Consider the following 21,750-nt stretch of genomic DNA (forward strand, 5'->3'; position numbering starts at 1 on the left):
TTGCTATAGGCCTGCTGCAGGATGGTAGGGAAGGGTAAAGCTAACCGTATGTAGCTCTGAGTCCATAGAACACTCTGGCAGGAGGGGAGGAAATTTTGATGAACACACACATTGGTCTACATAGTCTGAACTGACTGAATTAGCAGACAGGAATACAAGCAAATGACACTGTAAGCACTGGAATATAATGTTGTAATGTGTGTGTGTGGGGGGGAGATGGCATCTAGTATTTCTTTAAAGTGGAACAATTTTTTTTTTTTTGTTCTCAATTATTCATCATTCACTTACAGTAATGGTCATTCAGAGATCAGTTAAGTATATATTGTGGTGTATAACTGCAACTAATATCAGCATATGAAAATAAAGCTTACCACAATAAGAGATTCTCAATTATAAAATGTGTTATTGTGAGCTGGCTATGTAGCTCCTACAAAGAAGCAGGATTTTAAGGTATATATAGCAGAATCTGTCATAAAATTAATTATATTCAACAGTTATACATTTAAAGCCATAACAGCCCATGCTTTTTTTATTTATTTTTCTATTTTTGCTGTCACCACAAATTCATTTTCCTGTTATCTTGACATAACAAAACTTGTTTTTTTAAAGACTGTGGTGAAAATCAAGTTTTTAATGTTGTTTATATGTCTATGTGGTGTTTTTAATATAAATGTGCACATGATTTGTCTTAAAGCATAAGTCAACACCATTGCTGAGTATTTTCTCTTTTTAAACTGCAGTGATCTAAAGACAGTCTAAAAAAAAAACGCGGTTTGAAATCGCTGGTGTTTCTGACGTCACAAACTACCTTGTAACCAATCATGTCAATGTGCCAGTGGGCTTTAGCCTATCATTACTATGTCGTGAAGCAGGGGAGTCGCAAGAGAAGCCAGGTTATCCCGGTATTTTTTCCTGTTGATATGAAAAATCAGGTAGATTTAGCGTGTGTATGATGTATATTACAATGTTATGATGAACTATATGCCTTTCTCCACTGACGTTTTGAGTTGTTCAAAGCATATCTAAGGATGCTGATTTTAGACAGCAGACTGAAATGGCGAACGGGAACATGGTTTGTGTAACATTAGCAACACATTATTAGCTGTTTGATAACATAGTCAAACAAAAGGCTTATCAGATTAATTACCGTTATGTGTCTAATGTTGTAAAGAGTTGGCGACACCATTGTGCCGCATTTACTACAGTAAGTTGACAGAGTGAGCTGGCGTGAGTGAGCGCAGGCGGGGCTAATTTGCATATTCATGAATCCACGTATACTAAATGAAGCAAGGGCGTAGAGTTACATTCAAGCTATTTTAAGGCATGAAGAATTTTTTTCCACAGGACTTTTTTTTTAATATGTCATTTTGGTGATCAAAGATGAGTTTTAAAGGATACAATTATTGACTACAAGGGGACTTTAAGATCTCTATTTGAATGTCATTTTCTCTTGGAATGTACAACTTTATTGTGGTAGACACTATAGTGATTTTGAAAAATACTCAGAAAAATATGTGACCTGAACAACAAAACAAAGTTAAAAAAAATCTACTCCTACCTGTTGTTTTTGTTCTTGTACAGCCCTGTTGGGTCGTAGATTGTGTGTAGTGGACGTCCTAACTGATGCTACAGAGTTCTTCTCCTTCCCATGGACCCGGTCTCTCCCTCTGGCTCTCAAACTGCCTCTGTGTTCCTCAGCAGCTCGCGCCTGCCCGTTAAATACTGGAAGAGGAGAAGCACACAGCACAGATCTAATGTTAAATCTTTTAGCTCACTTTTTTAGTATATGTAGGCAACCTTCATTTCTAAAATTCAAAAGAAAACAACAAAAATTGGGCATATTATAAAAGTTGCCACATGTATTTATTTTGATGCTTTTGTGTCTATTTTATTGGGTGCATTATGGGTGCACAGTGATTCGAAGCACTGATTTAAACAGATTGTTTCCCTCCTAGGTGAACTAAACCAGGTGATTTAGTGCTGTAGTGGAAAAAAGGCCCAGGTTTTTTTGAGGCTTTCTGTTGAATGGTCCTGCTGTACCTGACTGCTCTGCGTTCCACTTTCTGTGCACTTGACTTGTAAATTGCTCTTATAAAAGAAGACTGCCAAGCAGCTAACAGAGTCTGCATAGAGGCCTTGTCAAACACATGAGAATTTATGGGATTTTAAAGCTCAAATATTGTACCAGCAAAGCTGCTTATAGCTCTCAAAATAACATCAATAAATCACTAAAACCCAGTAACACAAATGACTAAATGCCACTAAAAATGCTCACTTTTTAGAAACAGCTGTGTTAAAAGACTAATGCCCTGCTTTGACTGTAAGAACAACTTAATATTGTGTGAAAATCTACTATAACAGATTTTCATTCTTCCTGAGAGCCACCCACATTGAAGTTGGACAAAAGAAGCAAAGTTTTCAAAGTTGTGAGCCTTCATTAGCTAATCAGATGGTGAACTGAACAGAGAGTCTAATGTTAGCAGCAAAACACTAAACAAGTATTGAAATGCTCTTTGGGTCACTTTACAAAATGAAAGCTTCTAGAGGGACCAGCTTATCATTCAAACAGTTTGGAGCTCGGCCAATGGCGCACATAAAAGTGTCATATTTAGCATGTGTTCTCGTACAATATAAGGAGACGTGGTTCTGGTTTCATTATAAAGTATGGATGCTCAATACGACTCCCAATTTCATTAGTGTGCACAGAGAGTTCTCTTTCAGAAACATATCCCACATACAGGCATGACACACGGCGCAAACTTCTGCAAAATCTTAGTGTTCCAGCATTTGAGAGGAATAATCTAAAAAGCTGTTCCCAGTTTTGGACACAGACACTGTTTATCCTTAAGGTCCAATCTGACCTCGAAGCCCCAGCGAGGTGACGGTTGTGTGGTTGTAGTTTGTCAGGAGCCCCTCAGACATGTGTCGAGTATGTGGAGCAATATTGGGTTACTGAGGTGTCAGATTACACTGCAGATTTTGCTGAGTCGGTAACAGGGTCTGGTTACAAACCCAGAGACTGAAATGGGCCAAGAACTCAAAACACAAGAACAGAGTGGCATTCAGCATTTTATTAAATGGAATCTCAGCTAAATTCTGCCTGGCCTGTTTTAATCTGTTAGCTATAATTAGTACGCAAATCTCAAGAGAAAGAGGAAAATGAGCACAGTGACTAATGGAGTCACAAATAATCAAAATGAATGTGAAAATAATCATCAATACACACAAATATTCATAATAATATATCATATATGGAACATCTGTAGCACAACTTATCTTTTAACACTGAAATGTATATGAAATTTTGAATGAAATTTTTTTTTATTCTTTTTTTTGTAATGTAAAATATATGTTCAACCATTCAAAGTTTTGGGGTCGATATGATGTTTTAATGTTTTGAAAGAAGTCTCTTATGTTCACCAAGGCTGCATTTAATTGATAAAAAATACAGTAAAACAGTAAACATTACAATTGAAATTTCCAATAAATTTTATAAATTTACAATAATGTGTAGCTGTGATGGCAAAGCTGAATTTTCACATGATCATTCTCATATGCCGGGCTCAAGAAACATTTCTGATTGTAAATCAATGTTGAAAACCGGTTGTGCTGCTTAATGTTTTTGTGGAACTGATATTTTTTCAGTATTCTTTGATAAAAGGAAAGTTCAAAAGAACAGAATTTGTTTGAAATAGAAATTTTCTAACATTATCAATGTCTTTACTGATCAATTTAGTGCATTCTTGCTTGCTTAAAGCATTTATTTCTTTTAAAAAAATCATACCCCACACTTTTGAATGTTTATATTATATTATATTATAATCATGTCTTTGTTTTTTTGCATGTGTGCATTCTCAGACGTTGAATACCTTGTGTTATATGGATGGTATACAGCAAATGTAGGCAATCTGACAGTGAGGGCTGTGTATAGTCACGGCTCATTAACTGTATGGTGTGGAAAGAGGCCGGGCCATAACTCACCTCACTGGGGTCCTTAAATGGAACCAAATGTCCAGGCTGTCTGCTACTGGCAGTGCAATAATACACTACACATGCTACACAGTAAAATGGACTGTAAATTGCTATTTTAAGTAAAAAGGATTATAAAACGCAAAGCAAGATAAAGTTTATGAGAATAAGTGTGTGTGTTTGTGGTTATTCACACACTTTAACTATCCAATGGATGGAGTGTTTCAGGGGTGTAAGTACCATGACCGTTGGCGATGCATTTGTTATGTCCTTTGCTCTTGCGAGGAGTGGACTGGCAGGAAGCAGGGGCATTGCTAGCATTGTCTTCTTCCTCCTCCTCATCATCCTCTTCCTCGTCTTCATCATCTTCATCATCCTTAGCACTACCAAAGTATGCCATGTTGCTGGGCAATGCAGCAGAGCCTGAACCAATGAGAAAGGGTAAAGACAAAGTGAGGAAGTGTCATGCAGAGAGAGAGAGAGAGAGAGAGAGAGAGAGAGAGAGAGAGAGAGAGAAATATAAACAGAACAGAACAGTAGTAATGGCTACCAGCCGAGATTAAAAAAGATTAAATCTCCACATATCTTGCTTTGAAAGAAACCTAGTAGTCCTTGAAGGGATATTTCACACAAAATGAAAATGATGTCTTCATTTACTCCCTCTCACATTGTTTCCAACCTGTATGACTTATGGTCTTCTCTGGCATGCCAAAGAAAATATTTTAAAAAATGTTTGTTCATACACTATCGTTCCAAAGTTTGGGGTCAGTAAAACATTTTTTTTTGTTATTAATTTAAAAAAATAATAATAATCTTTAGCTATTAAAATTACATTTACAAAAAGTGACATTAAAATTAGTTTTTGTTACAATTTTCAAATAAATAATATTCTTTTGATCTTTCTATTCATAAAGAAATCTTTAAAATGTATCACTGTTTCCATAAAAATATTAAGCTGCACAACTGCTTTAAACATTGATAATAATAAGAAATGTTTCTTGAGCAGCAAATCAGCATATTAGAATGATTTCTGAAGGATCATGTGACACTGAAGACTGGAGTAATGATGCTGAAAATGTTGCTTTGCCAGCACAGACTAAATTACATTTTATATATTAAAATAGAAAATCGTTAAAATATTATTTCACAATATTACTGCTTTTACTAATCAAATAAATGCAGCCTCGGTGAGCATAAGAGACTACTTAAATTTTTTTTTAATTATAATTCCAACCCCAAACTTTTGAATAGCAACGCATAATGATAGTCAATGGGGTCCAAAACAACACAGGACCTCACTGACTTTCCAGGTATTAAGGAAACTTTTCAAATTGTTATTTGTTCCGCAGTAGAGAGAAAGAAAGTCATACCGATTTGTAATGACGTGATGGTAAGTAAACAATTACCATTTTGTTTTTACTTTTGCTTTAATCTATCAAATATAAGAAGTTTCTATCAAATATAAATGTTTCTGTGTTCCTAAAACTCTAGTGTGTATTTGTGCACTGTGCAAAGCTGCTTATCCTGTTTAACTTCACTGTCCCAGCACTGTAAGAAAGAGGCGTTGATAGTGACGGTAGAGTGGTCCAGTCTAGTGCTCATCGCATGTGCTACTGATCCTCACTGAAGGGTTCAGTGCTCACAATGGAGAGCCTGTTCACAAGCTTTATTCCACATTCCCTCAATAGCCTATTATCTGCACCAGAGTCACTGAGTGCTTGCATGTGCCATAGCATGTGATTGTGTGTGTGTGTGTGTTTGTGTGTGTGTGAGAGAGAGAGAGTGTATATGTGACCCTGGACCACAAAACCAGTCACATGGGTAAAAAAAAAAAATTTAATTGAGATTTATACATTTATTTATTCCGATTTATTCCGTTGATGTATGGTTTGTTATGATAGGACAAGATTTGGCCGAGATACAACTATTTGAAAATCTGGAATCTGAGGGTGCAAAAATCGCCATTAAAATTGTCCATTTATGTTTGCAATCTTGCTGCATTCACTCACAAAAATAAATGTTTTATATATTTACAGTAGGAAATTTACAAAATATTTTCATGGAACATGATCTTTACTTAATATCCTAATGATTTTTGGCATAAAAGAAAAATCGATAACTTTGACCCATACAATGTATTGTTGGCTATTGCCACAAATATACCCGTGCTACTTGTGACTGGTTTTGTGATCCAGGGTCACATATGTGCGCCTGAGGAGGAGGTGGGAAATGGGGCCAACTGGAGAGAAACAGAGAGGAGAAGTGGCCCGGCTGCTTTTGAATCAATCCACTTCTCAAACCACAATAGCCAATAGAGTGTTACATTTATATTGAAACCTGTTCATATATGCCATTATTTGAGATCAATAGAAATGAAGTATGTGAAACCTTATTAGCGACTGGTTGTGGACGGCGAGCTATAATATCCAGGTGAAATGGGAGCTGAGCTGAATTGTGAAAGAAAGGATTTTTGGGCCCCCTAGATTAAGTAGAAAGGCTCTTTAGGCCAGTCCTCCATCATCAAGGGCTTTAATAAGGGCTCCTGCGGGCTTTGACCCATTGCCTATTGTTTACATCTCAAGAGGCAACTGAATGATTCTTCGATTCCTCTCTTATAATGCCCTGAGATTTTGAAGAGCCATTTCAGAGTGAATATTAATTAATGTGATTTTCATCTCACAATACTACTCTACAGTAATACAGCTGATGACTTGATATGATAAAGTATTCAAATCTCACGTTCATTATTTAACATGAATCATTTTGGAATCTGCAGGAAAGAGGTCTGTGTTTAGTCCTAGTACTCTATTATTTTTGGAAAGAGATGAACATCACGACTCATGTCATCCTCTGATATGAATTCTTTCTCGAAGCAATGTGTGACATTGCTTGAGGATTTTTGTGAACCCAAATCTGTTTTTACTTCTGTCCCTTATGGGCTGATGGAGAGTGAGAAAGAGAGAGAGAGAGAAACAGGCTAAAAATAAAAAAAGAAGCGATTTCAGTCATCTCATCACTAGCTTGGTTGGAAACAAACCAATATATATATAATACCAGCCACAAACTTTGGAATGGTAGTAATAACATTATATATTTAATAAAAAATTGAATAAAATAAATAATTGTATTACTACCATTCAAATTTTTGGGCTGGTATATTTAAAAAAATGTTTGCCTTTATTTGATTAAAAATACAGTAAAAACAGTAAATTTGTAACATATTTTACTATTTAAATGAACTATTTTCTGTATTAAAATATTTTAAAATGTAATTTATACCTGTGATGCCAAAGCTGAATTTTCAGCAGCCACATGATACTTCAGAAATCATTCTAATATACTGATTTGATGCTCATGAAAAGTCTTATTATTAATGTTGATTTTTTGTGTGAAACCATTTGTTTCAAAATAGAAATCATAGAAAAATAGAATACAAGTAAATGATATAAATGCAGGTTTGAACATGGCAAATATTTCACTGTTTAGAAGCTTTTAGAAGCAGACACCACAATAAAATAAAAAAGATTTTAATGCACATTGATAAGTGACATCTGAGCTTCCCCACTCATGAGAAACACCAGCTGCCACTGCGTCTGAGTTATGGCTTAAATCATCCTTGACTTATGTGACACTACAAGCTCTGGTTATATTTAAAAAACCTATAAACTGATCCACAATTCCACTCTCACATTTACAATTGTGCTCAGTTCTAACCAAATAATGAAAAGAGGTTTGATATGATGACAGGAACGAAAAAAAGATTCTCATTTACATTCTTTATGTTTGAAAATCCATTAACCCACTTTGCTCTTAGCCAAAGAGTCCATGGCAAATCCAATCAGTCTGTTTCCTGTCTTTACACAGACGTATGCGAGAGAGAAGAGAGATGGAGAAAGTCAACCATTTCAAAGGAGCCTGAGAAATGTAAGTGAGTGGGAAAGGAGAGAGAATACGAGAAAGTATGACTCGATTTGTGTCCTCTGTGTTTGTTCTTCCATGAGATGAAAAAGGATGAAGAACTGCAGCAGAATTTATAGCTGTCACAAATCCAGACTGTGGCGATACCATCATTGTTTACATGCACAAATTAACACTAGCCAATTATTCTCAATTGCTTGCGTCCTGTCCCACAAGGTCATGTAAACTCCTTAAACTATGTTTTTTTAATTGGATAAATCGAAACATTTTTGTGTCATTTTTATTATATGTCTATTTATTTTATTTTTCAGTTTTAGTTTAGTAATTGTATTACTTCAAAATTACTTTTACTTCAGTTAGTTCTCATCTAAATCATATCATCTCATCTCATCTAGTGTATTTCATCTAAAATGTATATTTCAAATTTATTTCAGCTTTATTTCAATTAATAAAAACAACTCCTAATTGTTTTAGTTAACAATAACAGCACTGGTCAAAACCAGAAGTAAACTCAGTTATTTCAAAATATCACCCAAAATCGTTTTTGTTTATTATGGTAGTTAGGATTTTTATAAATGTTTTATTATTCATATTGTAAACATATTTACTGATGCTCTTTCTCATAACATCTTCAACATCCATCTGCAACCCGTCTAAAGCTAAACTGACCAGGAATATTCTGTTTGCTTAACAGATATTAAGGATCGGGATAACAAACATGCTCTTTAAAAAAAAAAAAAAAGCAACCTTATTAATTCTCCCTATGAACTTGAATAGTATAACAGCTCCGCCCACACTGAAATCCCATTGGACCATAGTTCCACTCCACATGAATATTAAACAAGCAAACATGGACAAGAAGACATCCCTCATCTACTTAAACATCTTCTGGAGCTCTTCCTTGCCATTGTCACCTTTGACTCGCTTACTGGAAGGGTCAAAATTGAATTGAAAATGCACACTGGGAGATCAGCCAAGACACAAACACTGTAAATAACATCAGCACACACGAGAGAGTCACAAAAATGTTTGCCAGTAATAACCGAGTCTCCCATGTGAGAGGTGGATGTGCGCTGCCCAGAGGCAAAGAATTATGGAGTCTGTAAACATTTTAAGAGTTGAGAGAGTGAGAAAATGAAGACAGACAAAGATAGAAGGAGAGCAGACCCACCTCTTAGACAGAGGAAGTTGAGGAAGTCTTCAGTTTTGGGTTTGCGTCTTGTGAGATGGTTGTGCGGGGCGGCTGGGCTTGGGGGCATGGCCTCCAGCGCTTTCAGCGGGGTGGCGTTGGGAGAACAGGGATGAGACTGAGCAAACTTCCTCTGAGCCTGCAGTCTTGGCCTGGTATGAGAAACAGGGAATATAAAGGATTAGTTCTGTTAGAAATGAAAATTTCCCTCCACCCTTCATTTATTCATCATTCAATTTGAAGACTTGCATTGGTCGCTCTTCTCTAAGCAATTGCAATGAATGCAGATCAAGCTTTCTTTTTCCTTTCTATGTGACACTAAAGAAAGTCATGTGGGTTTCGTTCGAACAATATTCAGTTGTTCAAGCTCTTTTTTTACAAAGATACTTTCATTTGATGCCTCATGTTTTATTGAGACCAAAAACTAGTTCACAAACCAGATTTTTGGAATCAATAAGAGGAAAAAGGCAATCATAGCGATCTGAATTGCTCCTTTGCTAGGTAAAGAGTTGCTAATCTAATCCCATAGAAGACCTGCGGAGGGAAGCAGTTTGGTTTGACGTATAAAAGCTCAGCAAAAAGTCTGACTAAGCAAGTCATTTTTAATTGGCCAACGTTGTGTTTAGATGCTTGTTTCCCAACAGGCTTAACCCACAAGACTTCCAGTTAAGTTTAGCTGGTGAACAGTGTGGGTCAGCCTAGAATTTTACTTTATACTGTATCTCTTTGGCAATGAAAGTTACATAGGGGCACCATTTCCATTCATAGTTCAATCATCATGATATGGTATCTATGAAACCACATTTTATCCATGTACTAACTTAGAATGGCATAAAACCACAATATACTGTGCTGGAAATATCACAGAGAAAGGCTCAGTAAACTCACCTTTTCCTGACAGGCCCATCTATTGAGTATTCATGGCTGTGGTCTTTGCTTTGAACAGCATGTTGTGTCCTGTCTGACTTACAGCTTCCAGCAAACAGCCCAGCTTTAGTTCCCAAACCGTTCAAATGACCATTTGCAAAGGAGCCTGGGAAAAGAGGTGTGGTTTAAGCAACAGACATTTAAGACATATTTACCTAAATACAGAAGAAAACTATTTCCTCCATCCTATTTTTAATACTGCTATGACATTTATCTATTAGCAAATTAAATATATATAAAGGGCGTAGCATCCACAGCAACTCTTCAGTGCCTCTGAAATGGAGAAGAGGTTTGAAACAAGATTTTTCCAATCATTCAGTCTGCAGCGAACAAACACAAGTGGACACTCAGACTAAGTGCACACTCAGGATAAACTGACAGGAAGTAGGGAAAATTACAGAGCCTACAGTGTCCTGTTACAAATCTCTAAGGTTTCAGTCATGTTAAGCAGCCAAAAATAAACATGTAGTCTGTGAATTAAGAATACAACATGTGCATGAGTTATTGTCTTTCCTCTTCCCTTATACAAAATTGAGAATAATAATAGCAGATCTATCGATATGTATGGGGCCATCTCCCATCTTGCAACATCTTGAGGACTGAGGCAGAGTCGGTGTGCCCAAGTACTGAGGTGAAGCCGGAGGGAAGGAGGAGCCCGACAGAACCAAAGGGGTGGAGGGACGAGTCAATGGCGAAGGCAAAAAATATGCAGAGGCTGTCGTCGTCGTAATGAACGAAAGGGGCCAGAACTAAAACCTCTACATATGTAGCTATCCCAAGGGAAAGATCCCCTGGGAGAGGTGGAGGATCCGAAATGCTGCTAGATCCATGTATTATGGTCTGTTATTCTGTCACACTGTGGTTGCAGCAGGAATGATGAAAAAAGGAGCAGGATCTATGTGCAGCAGATTTTAATAATAACTCAATAACAATACTCAGGAATCTAAGCAATCTCAAAGAACTGGAACAGAACAACCACAAACATAGACAATAACAGACAGAGGGCAACTGAAACTTAAGGGTTATTAATACAGAGAAACACAGGGGTCTAAACGATATCACCGGCCACTTTATTAGGTACACAAGTTCAACTGCTCATTAACGCAAATATCTAATCAGCCAATCACATGAAAGGAGATTTAAGTCACTTTGAACATGGCATGGTTGTTGGTGCCAGACGGGCTGGTCTGAGTATTTCAGAAACTGCTGATCTACTGGGATTTTCACGCACAATCATCTCTAGTGTTTACAGAGAATGGTCTGAAAACATATCCAGTGAGTGGCAGTTCTGTGGGCGAAAATGCCTTGTTTATGCCAGTCAGAGGACAGAGGCCAGAGGTCAGAGGACAATGGTCAGACTGGTTCAAGCTGATAGAAAGGCAACTTTTTTCAACTTCGAGCACTGGGTGTAGGGGATATATTCTTGGCACACTTTGGGAACCAATTGAGCCTTAAGCTAAATGCCACAGCCTACCTGAGTATTGTTGCTGACCATGTCCTTCCCTTTATGACCACAGTGCATCTTCTGATGGCTACTTCCAGCAGGAAAACATACCATGTCACAAAGCTCAAATCATTTCAAACTGGTTTCTTAAACATGACAGTGAGTCATGTTTAGTGAAGTGAAGTGAGTGAACTTCGGCAGAATCTTGTGAATTAGAATGCAGCTACTAACTGCACAGGATAACATGTCGCTTTACAATTTTTAGAATTCTGAAGGATGCTTTTTAATTACAGAGTATGTGCAAGACTCTCTGAAATGCAATGCGATGTTTTTGATTACAAATCAATTACAAAGGAATCCTTAAGTGTTTTTGAAAGCATATAAAGCAGTGAGCTCGTGAGGTGTTCTGTACATGCCCTTGACATTCTCTGCGAGATGATGCACTGCATCATCCACAGCCAGGCGGGTCACTGAGTTCACCCCATTAGAGTGCAGTGATTTGAGAGCAGTGAGTGAGAGCGCTTTGCAGCCTCGGTACATGAAACCCATACAGAGAGAGCATTATTCAGGGCATAATTTACTTTGCTCACACATTTTCAGTGCAATCACGGCAGAACAATAATATTCCTAATGGACCATTGAAAGGCTGATGAAATAAAGAAAAGTCCCACAGTGCCATGTGTTCCTCTGAGTGTCACAGCTGGCTGCAGACACATGAGCTCAGCATCTAAGGCAAAATAATTCATCAAATACCAATGCACCTTTGAAACACCACACTGAACTGTAGATCTCAGTGTCATTTGAACCTGTAAACTGCTCAAAATGAATAAATGGAATTCCAGAAGAACAAACTTACATTTATGTAACAAAATAGGCCATTTTGACATATTTAATATCTGGGATTATTTATAATACAAAATACCTCAGCAAACATAAAACTGGCTTTGGCAATGCCAAAACAGCATAGAACATCATCTGCACAGGATATGAATTTAGAAATATGACCAAGTTGAAGGACTGGCTCATGAATATTTACTAACTAATATGCCTGGATGTGTTAAAAAGATTACCTGGCAACGTCAGCATGAATATAATTAATATTCATGAGCTCAGTCTCTGCCATATGGTGACATCACAACCTAACCATCATCTTAAAACTCATTCTAGTGCCACTGTTAAGGTATGATATTCACAGCATATTATTCTCTAAAGGGGTTCAGAATGGCAGCTGAAAGCAACAGCGTCAGATGTCACAGAAATGAGTTCTTTACTGCAGCTGTTCTAAAGGTCAGTCTCCATTCTGTAGTGTAGATCGCTGAAAGCACTGCTCTAGAGAAGAGGAATACTCACCATTAACTATTCCAGTGCCATTCTCCACTTTGCTCTTCTGAGCCGTCTTAAACTCTTTAAGGGAGAGGTAGAGCACCCGGCGGACCACTCTCTCTTCCGACCATGGGATCCCATCGTTATCATCCTGCAGAAAGAAAAGAGTTCGTTTTAGAGCTCTAAAATGTAACACATGACCTATAGTCACCTCATAAGAAAAAGAAACAGCTCTTTAAATAAACAGTTTTGGAATAATTAGTCAAACAATTGATACAGGCATGATTTCATTATGTCAAGCAAATGAAATGACAAACACTGAGTGTGGATGAGAGAAAAAAAAAACACAGTAAGCTATACAGACAGAGAACTGTGCTATAAATAGTGCAGTTGGCCGCAGTTTCTCAATCCCAGCACATGTCAGAAAGCCTTTTATTACTGAATGCTCCAAAAGCAATGACAACAAATGTTAGCATAACATTTGTTACCCATAGATTACCTAATGTGCTGTAGTAAGACATCTCTGTACTAGGAGCTGAATGACCTCACTGTTCTTCACAATTCTCTCAAAGCCTCGAAAAAAGTCTTTCATCCAATAATGTGATCTCTTATAAACTGTTAAATCTCGTTAGCATAACAGCTTATTGCCTTAGCCTGTCCCCTTCACCATAAACAGGGTAACAAGCCAAGCTTGTTCTCAATCATGTTCCCTAGTGCTGCACTGGCACTAAATGACCCATCAACAGGCTATTCGCAAGGGTAACAATACAATGGTTCAGGGGGGTTTAAAGTCGTCATGAAACAGAATTTGCAATAGTCTTTTCTTTCCTATTGTGATGTATATATCTGAAGAAATGGCTTCTTGAAAAAGAAAAAAATTAGGACGGGACTTGTTTTTGTCCATCAAGGAATTGATTGGATGGTTGTGGTTTTCTATTGCTGTGATCTCATGTGTGTGACAGGTTGTCCCGCCCTCGGGCCAGTAAACATATAATCAGAGAAGAGATGTTGCTCGCTGCAAAATGGATTTTGATTGAAGATTACGAGGGCACATAAAAAAAAAAAAAAAAAAAAAAATTATATATATATATATATATATATATATATATATATATATATATATATATATATATATATATATATATATATATATATATATATATATATATATATATATATATATATATATATATATATATCATGTGCACAGATAAAACATTTATAATAAATACTGATATATTCCATTAAAAAAAAAATTGTCAATTTTGATTTCATGGTGACTATAATTCCAAAGATTCCCAAATATATTTTGAATAGGATGAGGATGTGTTAATTTTTCTTATTTTGTTCAAAGACATAGTACTGCCCATAGGAAGCTACATAAGATATTGCATGTTTCTCAGAAAACAAAATAAGTGCAATTTACCCTGATCATCCAATAGAAAAAGTTTACATGATCTATCGTGTTTTGCCTTAATGAGTATCAGTGAACATGTTCATTTGTAATAGTTGTGTATAAGCAAAAAAAAAAAAAAAAAAACCAGACCCACTGCAATCAGCATAAGAGCACCATGCTTACATGAAGCCAGATTTTATATTTTACACGTGATGTATTGTTATTATCACTATAAATGGGACTAGCAAACTGATCCTGAGAGCAAGATTCATAATCATAAGCCCTCCCCCCAGTGATAGCAATGTGAAAAACTTGCGATGATTAGGACGATGTGAAGTGCTTGACCTCAGTTTAGGGCCTCCTCATGGCACACGAAGAAAGTGGCACTCGCTAGGGAACTTCTAGTAGCCATGGAGACGGTCTTCCACAGGTCTATTGTGGCGGCCATGTGAAAGTCCCTGTCAGGGTGAACTCAAAACGATATGACATTTCACGAGCGAAGGCCAAGCTCTATTATTTATGAGATTATGCAAGTAGGGTCCCACAAAAAGAGACACTAGAAAGTGGAAGTCAATGTCAATAGACTGCCAGACAGAAAAGGAAATGCTTTTCTTATCATTCGAAATCTCAACTGTACTTAACATTGTGGTTTAAACATAGAATACTGAGGCAATAATTATAATTTAAAAAAATATAAAAAGTCAGCCAAGCAGTTATGGAGGAATAACTGATGATTATATATATATATATATATATATATATATATATATATATATATATATATATATATATATATATATATATATATATATATATTACTGTTCAAAAGTTTGGGGTTGGTAAGATTTTTCAAAGAATTGTATAAGTATTGTGAACTATTACAATTTTAAATAATATTTTTTATTTAATATGTTTTATAATTTAAATATAATATAAATATATTTTAAAACATAAAATTAAGTGATATTATGATGTTAAATGTAATTTATTCCAGTGATGTTAAAGATACATTTTCAGCATCATTAGGCTACTCTAGTCTTCAGTGTCACATGATCCTTCAGAAATTAATCTGATATATGCTCATTTGATCTTTTTATTATCAATGTTGAAAACACTTTTGATCAATTTAATGTATCCTTGCTGAAGAAAATACAAAAAACTTTTAAACAATAATGTATCATAGATAGATAGATGGATAGATGGATAGACAGATAGATGGAAACTGAGGAATTAAATGCACAGGGGTAAAAAGGAAACTAAATGAGTAACAGATGAACTTATGTGGTGAATCTGGCACACACAAGGAAACAATATACAAATACAGGGAACAGGAACAGAACCGAACCAACACAATGAAACTAAGCAGAACAAAGCATAATCCTGACAGTGCATTACTGGAGGACAGACGCACTCGAATTTATGGCCAAATTCACTGTTTTTATGCCAGCACAAGGTCCGTTGCCAAATACAGAATGAGATTTGCTTACTTGATGCTTGTAAATCGACAGTTAAGTGAATGATTCTAGAATATCCGGGTCCATTATTTGATCAAGGAGCCCTGACACACCTCATTAAAGAAATGCAACAATATAATTCCACTATTTTCACTGAACGTGCCTGTTGTGTTTATATACACAATCCTCTAATGTACAGTGTATAGAATTTTCCATTTAAGGTAAGAACTAATATCAATACGTTAATCACAGATGGTGCATGAGTCCAATATCTCCAAAATCAATTAAACATAAGATTCATGTTGCTCATTTAACTGTCATAATCAGTTCCTCTCTGAAAACGGCCTCATATGCATCCTCCTTTTAACCACATCAGTTTGCTATTTGTGTCCGTGTTGCTCCGGGCAGCTCTTACAATTACACCAGCATCTCTCACCACACACATCTCTAAGTCATGTGCTGGTTTTTATTACGCTACCAGCAACCATGTCAATTATTGATAAAGGTGTATTGTGTCTAAACTCACGTGGATAAGTCTGTCACCGTAAGCACAATGCAGATCTTTCATGATAGCGACATATGTCGGTTGAATTAGAGGACTTCACATTTAGAGTCTATAATCCAAAGATCAAGTGAGACATCAGAACAACAACAAATAGCAAACAGCATACAACAAAGGACAAAGTCAGAGGAATAATGGCAGAATAATAGGCTGCAGACTGAGGCCTGTTTAATTCTTGTGTGTGGGTTTGATTTGCATACAGATAACTTGTCAAACGCTTTTATTAAACATGATGGCTTTAATGAGTAATTGCTCCCTTATGGATTGCACACACTTGAATCCAAAAGCAACTAGTGTTATAATCAGGAAAATTACTGAAAAAGCTTTAATCTTTACCTAAAGTTTAGCACAGACGTTGATTCAGACAGAGCATTAGTTGGGTCTAGGAGCGCTGCTTCACACAGATCAAATTTAAACAGGGCAACAAGAGCAGACGGGCTGAGGGCCAGCCTGCCAACACATCGAATCTGACCTTGTTTACCCATCTGTCTCAGACCGATCACTGGTCACTCATACACACGCACACACACACAGCTAACTACTACTAATGTTAACAAAAGCAAGCTGGCTTAAAAAAAAAAAAAAAGATCTATTATTTACCCAGGACCAACAACCTGACATTAAACCAACATCGACTGGCCTATCAACACGGTACACGCAGGTGTTCGATTATAAATGATGACTGGCTGCGCTCTCAAGAAAATTTCCCTCCGATAAGCTTCTCAAATAAGCCATTCAACAGCACTCAGTCAGACCTACTCCATTGACAACACAAAAGCTTTCCATTTCTGAAAAGCTAAACGAACTGGAAATAAATTCACAAAGATAACGAGCAAAAACTGTTCCAACCATACACAGAAGTGCATGATATTATGCCCTATATTGGTTATCAGTTGTTACCGGTAGATATTGGATATCTATCATCAATATCGGATATTTAATTGTTGTTGCATATTTTAAATAGTAAATGACATTTGCCATCATCTAGATTTAACCCTTTTAAAGCCATTTACATTTCAAGAAAAAAGTCAGAATTGAGAGATATAAACTAATAAAGCTACAATATGTAAGATTTTTGTAATAAAACATCCAAAAAATTGCTTGCATAGTGTGATATATTTCCTGCAGTTGTGTACTTACAATATCCCAAAAGTTCCCAAAGAATTAAAATTTCAGAGAAATTCCAATTTTAAATAATGGCTCGTCCCGGTCGCCCTGTCCCACTTGTCACCTGTCAATGACGTAATATCCGCGTTATCCCTGGTTTCCGATCGTGCTGCCATAGTAACCATGGCGACAGACGTGGACAACTGCGTTACATCTAGCGGCACGCTCACGCTGTTGTTGTTTCGTGGACCATGTCAAGCAGACTTTGAGACAAAAGAGAACTAAAATGAGGATCAATATCAGGGTGGCGTTTTCGAGATGCCGAGAGCTCCACGTCCGTGACAAACTTCGACTTTACAGAGACGCGCAAATGTAGAGGTGAGCAAATGTACATAAAACTAATCAATGTTATATAACTCAACATGATGAAATGTTGATAAGTATGTTATTCTAATGTTGATCTAGCTTACTGCTAGTCTCATACAGATAAACTAACACATAGAAAAACATTATAACTTTCAACACACTCAAATGCTGTTTAGAGTGATAGTGTAGACCAAGTGAAACAGCGCTGCGTTACCTAACAAGTTTCATTCGTCTATAATAAACTGACCTGTGTGAGTATTATTCAGCACTTGCGGGTAGTTCGGTAGAATCAAATGTCCTTATTCCTTTATATCCGCGGGACTCGCGTGTGGCGCTGATATCTGTCTCTTTTTAGCAATCGAATCGCGACCTGCTTCATAAACATTATTAGATCCTTCGGCATGACGGCAAGTTCCATAATTCCGCTTATGCGTCTTCAATATACGCCTTTGTTATTGTAAGAGGTTAGCTACCCCTAGCAGCGAAAAAAATTACATATTGTAGCTTTAACTCGCAATTCTGATGTTTTTCTTGTAATTGCGAGTTTATATCTCGCATTTCTGACTTTATTTCTCGCAACTGACTTTATAACAAGCAATTGGGAGTTTATATCTCGCAATTCTGATTAAAAAAAGTCAGAATTGGAAACAAGCTTCCATAGAAACAGTGCATTTGCATCTGCAAAAATCTCTTTGTTAAAGCCCAGACTGTCCCAATAAAAAACTATGAACAAAGCATTATTCATTCTCCCAAAAGTGCATAAAGAATAACAGAATACTTAGTCTTCTTCAAAAAAGCTGCTGATCTTTATGCTTGCATTGCAAATAAATATTTTGGTCTTCCCATGGTTTAGTGCTGTGCCACACAATCTTCAGATTGTACAAACACAAAGGACTCAATGCACAGGGGAGTTCCCACAAGCGTTGCTTCCTTGAGGTTTGCTTATCAAGGACACTGTGTTTCCAGTGACAGCATCCTCTACACATTCACCTAGCTGTGAAGACAGATTGCTGCAGACGGAGCCAAGGAAGCAAAGACCCACCCAATGACAATTCCCTCTCCTGCCATGACAACAGGAGAATGCCAGTGGCAAACCTGGCCGCTTAACCATATGCACTTCCCTCCCTCTCTTTCCATAGACATGAGCAGTGTTAAACAACATGCTTGTACTGGGATGAATTAAAACTAATTTAAAACTAAATGAGCTAATACCATGCATGACAGCGGTATGAAGTCTCAAGAGACAACAGACAGTGGAGTCACCTTGTATACTGATTGTCACCCATGTTTCAATACACTAAACGTAGCAATATTTGCTCATCAAAGTTTTGCTGAAGCCTTTAAATAGGCTACATCAAATTGCTATTTATGACATCTATAGTATTATCTCTCAAGAAAACAAATTAAACAGCCATTAAATCAATAGAGAATAGCCAGACACTTTTCTTGATAAAAACATCTCCTGATAATAACATTGCAGCAATAATTGTACCCAGTTCAGCAAGCCCATTCTGATACAATATGTCTCCTTGGAGTTTGGGATGACTGCATCAATTAGTGCACAGCTGGACATGTCTGAGACGGAGGGATGAAGCAGCCATTACAAGCTTCCTGCAGTTTTTACATCATCCTTTGTTTTATTTGAGAGTTGTAACACAGCCACAAAATTTCATTACACAGATAAAATGCACTGAGGCTGTACAACTGTAGTAGACGACACAAGCGATATTAATAATTTCCTTTGCTCATTTATCAACTCATCACAGCTGAATATTATCCAGTGGTTTAACAGTATTGATTAAAGATGGATATGTCTCATAAAATTATTCATTCAATTCAAAGTATTAGGCTATTATTAAATAAATACATTTAATAATAATGTCATATTTATTTAATTATATGTAATATGTTCTAACAATATTTAACATGTGATTATATTTAGCCATTATTTCAGTCTTCAGTGTCACGAGATGTCTAATATGCTGTGTGTGTGTGTGTGTGTCAGTGTCTCCTAAGTCTTTAAATTCATAAAAACATTAACTTTTAAGTGAACGAATGAGTCAGCACATTTAGCAGTACATAAATCAATAACAATTTGCTACTATTTTGGATTACCAATACAACCTTATTTAACACTTTATTTTACAGTGTCAGCATTTCACATTATTCGTGTTACTATCATTAATATAATAACAATCATATCTACAAAAAAATTACACAGAAAGTTCACATTACTTATGTAAATACACAGTAAAATGGACAGTATAAGTGTTTCCTTAGGACCTATTTTAAACCACGTTAGCAATCATTAGGAGTGGTTCAGTACGCCTTCGGTACGCCATGAGAGTATCGCGATAGGTACCGTGGGTGGTGTATCGCGGTTCTGCGGTTCGGTTTGACAATTGCTACACCCATAGCAATCATATATCATATGAACATAGACCAAAACTGCACTGAGACATTAAAAGCAATCCAGTGACTGAAGTGAAACCAGACTGTGACAAGTTAAAACCACATTTCGTCTGTGTCAGTTTCAGGGATGAGGACCAAAAGTTTACAAACGAGAATGAAATCGGATAATCATCACCCTTATTTGTGATTAAAAATAAAAATAAATTGCTAACAGCCTAGCTTTGTTCTTCCCAGTTAAGATGCCCCACTAAACCAGTTATTCAAGATTTGCAATAAGAGTCAACATTTTCTAGATAAAAAAGACATTTTAAGTGAACACTTGAAATGAATGAGTCTGTCTAGTGTTTGTAAATGTAGCGCTGGCCTAAACAGGATCAGTGTAGCATGGGCTTTAGTTCTCCATTACTGTGTGAAGCAAACTGATGCCAAGGATGAGTCTGAAGGAGCTATCAAATATCTCTGACTGCTGAGGCCAAAGAAAATGTGTGGGACACAAGAGCTTCCAGTTTAGATGGCCATCTCTGGCATGTGAGGCAGGCCTGTGCTCACTGTAAACACAGAGCGATATATATCTGCCAATTTCTGCTCTGTTGTCACATTAAATAGATTTGTTTTCACATATGGTGCTCGGGAGAAAGCGTGAAACATGATTTCTTACAGCCTTCCTAATTTCTACAGCCTGTTCATTTACACTACACTTCAGTGATGTTCCAATAATCCACAGTAATAGCGTGTGTTGTAACCTCACCTTATCCTGAATGACATTGTTTAATATTCTTAAACAGAAAGAACGAGATCTGATCTCATAATGGGAACTGTCACAGAGGAGTTACAGTGTAAATACAGGCATATCAACTCTGCTGCTGATTCATGCAGTCCTGATCAAAAATCTCTTGATCCCTGTGTAGATTTACTAACCGACCATATCCGGTTTGGCAAGAGAGAAGAAAGAATGTACAACATTCTTAGTTTCAATGTGCACAACAGGCTATTTATATTCATAGCCTTGCTTTTTCAAAAACAGTCGAGGTTTTTAGCATATTCATAGAATTCCCTTCATATTGAACCCTGATAGATTTCAGCATGAAGTGTTAAAAGTATGTTTGTGCTTGTGCCTTCACGTGTCTAAACATCTAAGCGACAGCTGTATTTGATCCACAGGATTGCAATGAATTACAGCGAATACCAACTAAAGCCAAGGCAGAGAGCTCCATACAAAGAAGCTATCATCTTTAAAAGGATCATTCCCAGCCTCATACAACCAAACCAAATGTTCAGAGCTTGCACTTCGAACCATGTGGCAATTAAACACCAGAGAATCAAGGTAAACAAAGACATCAGACTGCAACTGAATGAAATAGTAACCCTCAAAGAATAACTGATTTTTGTATATACATTTCTTTCTTTCTTTTTTGCCTGAATGGGCTTTTAACTCTAGAAATGTGTGTCAAGATTTTGTCCATGCAGCCATTTTGTGCTGCAGTTTTCATATGGCCAAGATGCATTATAATGTTACCCAGATAAGGTTATATTCAAAGGGTATAGATCAGTGGTTCCCAACCAGGGGTTCGGGGCCCACTAGGGGGCCTCAGCAAGTTTCCAAGGGGGCCTCAAGGTGAATTAAATTATTCAAAACAAGGCAAAAGTAGCATTAAAATAAGCCAAAGCAACTCAAATCAAAAT

At 36.7% G+C, this 21,750-nt stretch overlaps 1 protein-coding gene across 4 annotated transcripts in view; it reads right to left on the reverse strand.

The window, feature by feature from the left end:
* jarid2a (jumonji and AT-rich interaction domain containing 2a) overlaps positions 1 to 21,750 on the reverse strand; it is a 37,147-nt gene that overhangs the window by 13,386 nt on the left and 2,011 nt on the right. For all 4 annotated transcript variants that reach the window (XR_014031825.1, XM_081389176.1, XM_081389178.1 and 1 more), the window contains exons 2-6: positions 12,798 to 12,921; positions 9,965 to 10,109; positions 9,059 to 9,228; positions 4,210 to 4,392; positions 1,559 to 1,722 (exon numbers count right to left, since the gene is read on the reverse strand). Coding sequence is in view for 3 of the 4 variants with exons in the window: in XM_081389176.1 (XP_081245302.1) it covers positions 1,559 to 1,722; positions 4,210 to 4,392; positions 9,059 to 9,228; positions 9,965 to 10,109; positions 12,798 to 12,921 (786 nt within the window). In the remaining variant the exon portion in view is untranslated. The remainder of the gene's footprint in view (positions 1 to 1,558; positions 1,723 to 4,209; positions 4,393 to 9,058; positions 9,229 to 9,964; positions 10,110 to 12,797; positions 12,922 to 21,750) is intronic.

This window comes from Scardinius erythrophthalmus (assembly GCF_964197995.2).
Source record: "Scardinius erythrophthalmus genome assembly, chromosome: 16".
NCBI lineage: Eukaryota > Metazoa > Chordata > Actinopteri > Cypriniformes > Leuciscidae > Scardinius > Scardinius erythrophthalmus.